At 64.8% G+C, this 1,167-nt stretch overlaps 1 protein-coding gene across 1 annotated transcript in view; it reads left to right on the top strand.

Annotated features, from left to right (window-relative positions):
* CLMP (CXADR like membrane protein) overlaps window positions 1-1,167 on the top strand; it is a gene marked incomplete at its 5' end in the record, with an annotated part of 20,126 nt that overhangs the window by 10,752 nt on the left and 8,207 nt on the right. Inside the window, one exon of the mRNA XM_057388115.1 lies at window positions 66-338. Coding sequence (XP_057244098.1) covers window positions 66-338 — 273 coding nt within the window. The remainder of the gene's footprint in view (window positions 1-65; window positions 339-1,167) is intronic.

Below are 1,167 nucleotides of genomic sequence, written 5' to 3'. Positions count from 1 at the left end.
AAACCCCAAAGGAAGCGTTTCCACTCTCGGCTGTGTTTGCATGCCCTGYCTTCTGCTCCTTGCAGAGAAGCCCTCCAAGCCCAAGTGCTGGCTGGAAGGGGAGCTGCTGGAGGGGAAGGAGCTGTCCCTGCAGTGCCGCTCCGCCTCGGGCACTGCCCCCATCTCCTACCGCTGGCAGCGCATCAACGAGCAGGAGAGAGCCGAGCACCTCCCGCCCAACTCCCGAGTCAGTGAGTCGGGGCATCCTTTACCAGGGGCATCCCTTACCAGGGGCATCCCTTACCAGGGGCATCCCTTCCTCGGGGCATCCCTTACCAGGGGTATCCCTCTCCCCGGGCATTCCTGACCAGGGGCATCCCCTCCCTCTGGGTACTCCTTCCCTCGGGGTATCCCTTTTCTCAGGGAATCCCTTCCTCCRGGACATCCCTTTCCTCTGGGTACCCCTTCTGCCGGGACGTCCCTTCCCCCGGGGAATCCCTTCCTCCAGAGCATCCCTTCCCTCGGGGCATCCCCTGCCCTGGGCATCCCTCCCCCCAGAGCATCCTTTTCCCCGGGGAATCCCTTCACCCGATGAATCTGTTCCCTCGAGGCATCCCTTCCTCCAGGGCATCCCCTCCCTCTGGGTACCCCTTTCCCCGGGGCATCCCTTCCTCCAGGGCATCCCCTGCCCTGGGCATCCCTCTCCCCGGGGCATCCCCACCCTCTGGGTTCCCCTTCCCCCAGAGCATCCCTTCCCCAAGGGCATCCTCTTCTCCCGGAGCATCCCTTCCCTCGGGGCATCCCTTCCTCTGGGTACCCCTTCCCCCAGGACATCCCTTCCCCCTGGGCATCCCCTTCTTCCGGGGCATCCCCTACCCCATGGACATTCCTTCCCCCAGAGCATCCCTTCCCTCTGGGTATCCCTCTCCCCGGGACATCCCTTCCCTCGGGGCATCCCCTGCTCAGGGCATCCCTCCACCCAAAGCATCCTTTCCCCTGGGGAATCCCTTCCCCTTGGTCATCCCCTTCTCCCGGAGCATCCCTTCCCCCGGAGCTCCGAGGGCTGGCAGTGACAGCGATGCCCCAACCCCTCCTCCCGCTGCTGCGGCTGCTCCTGGGGGATGCTCCACCCCCAATAAATCCCCTTGGCGCTGTTCCGGAGCCGGCTGTACACCAAAGTCCAACCTG

This window comes from Malurus melanocephalus, unplaced genomic scaffold, assembly GCF_030028575.1.
Source record: "Malurus melanocephalus ecotype Western Australia unplaced genomic scaffold, MMel_1.1 scaffold_1580, whole genome shotgun sequence".
NCBI lineage: Eukaryota > Metazoa > Chordata > Aves > Passeriformes > Maluridae > Malurus > Malurus melanocephalus.
This window is presented reverse-complemented; position numbering and strand designations above follow the sequence as displayed.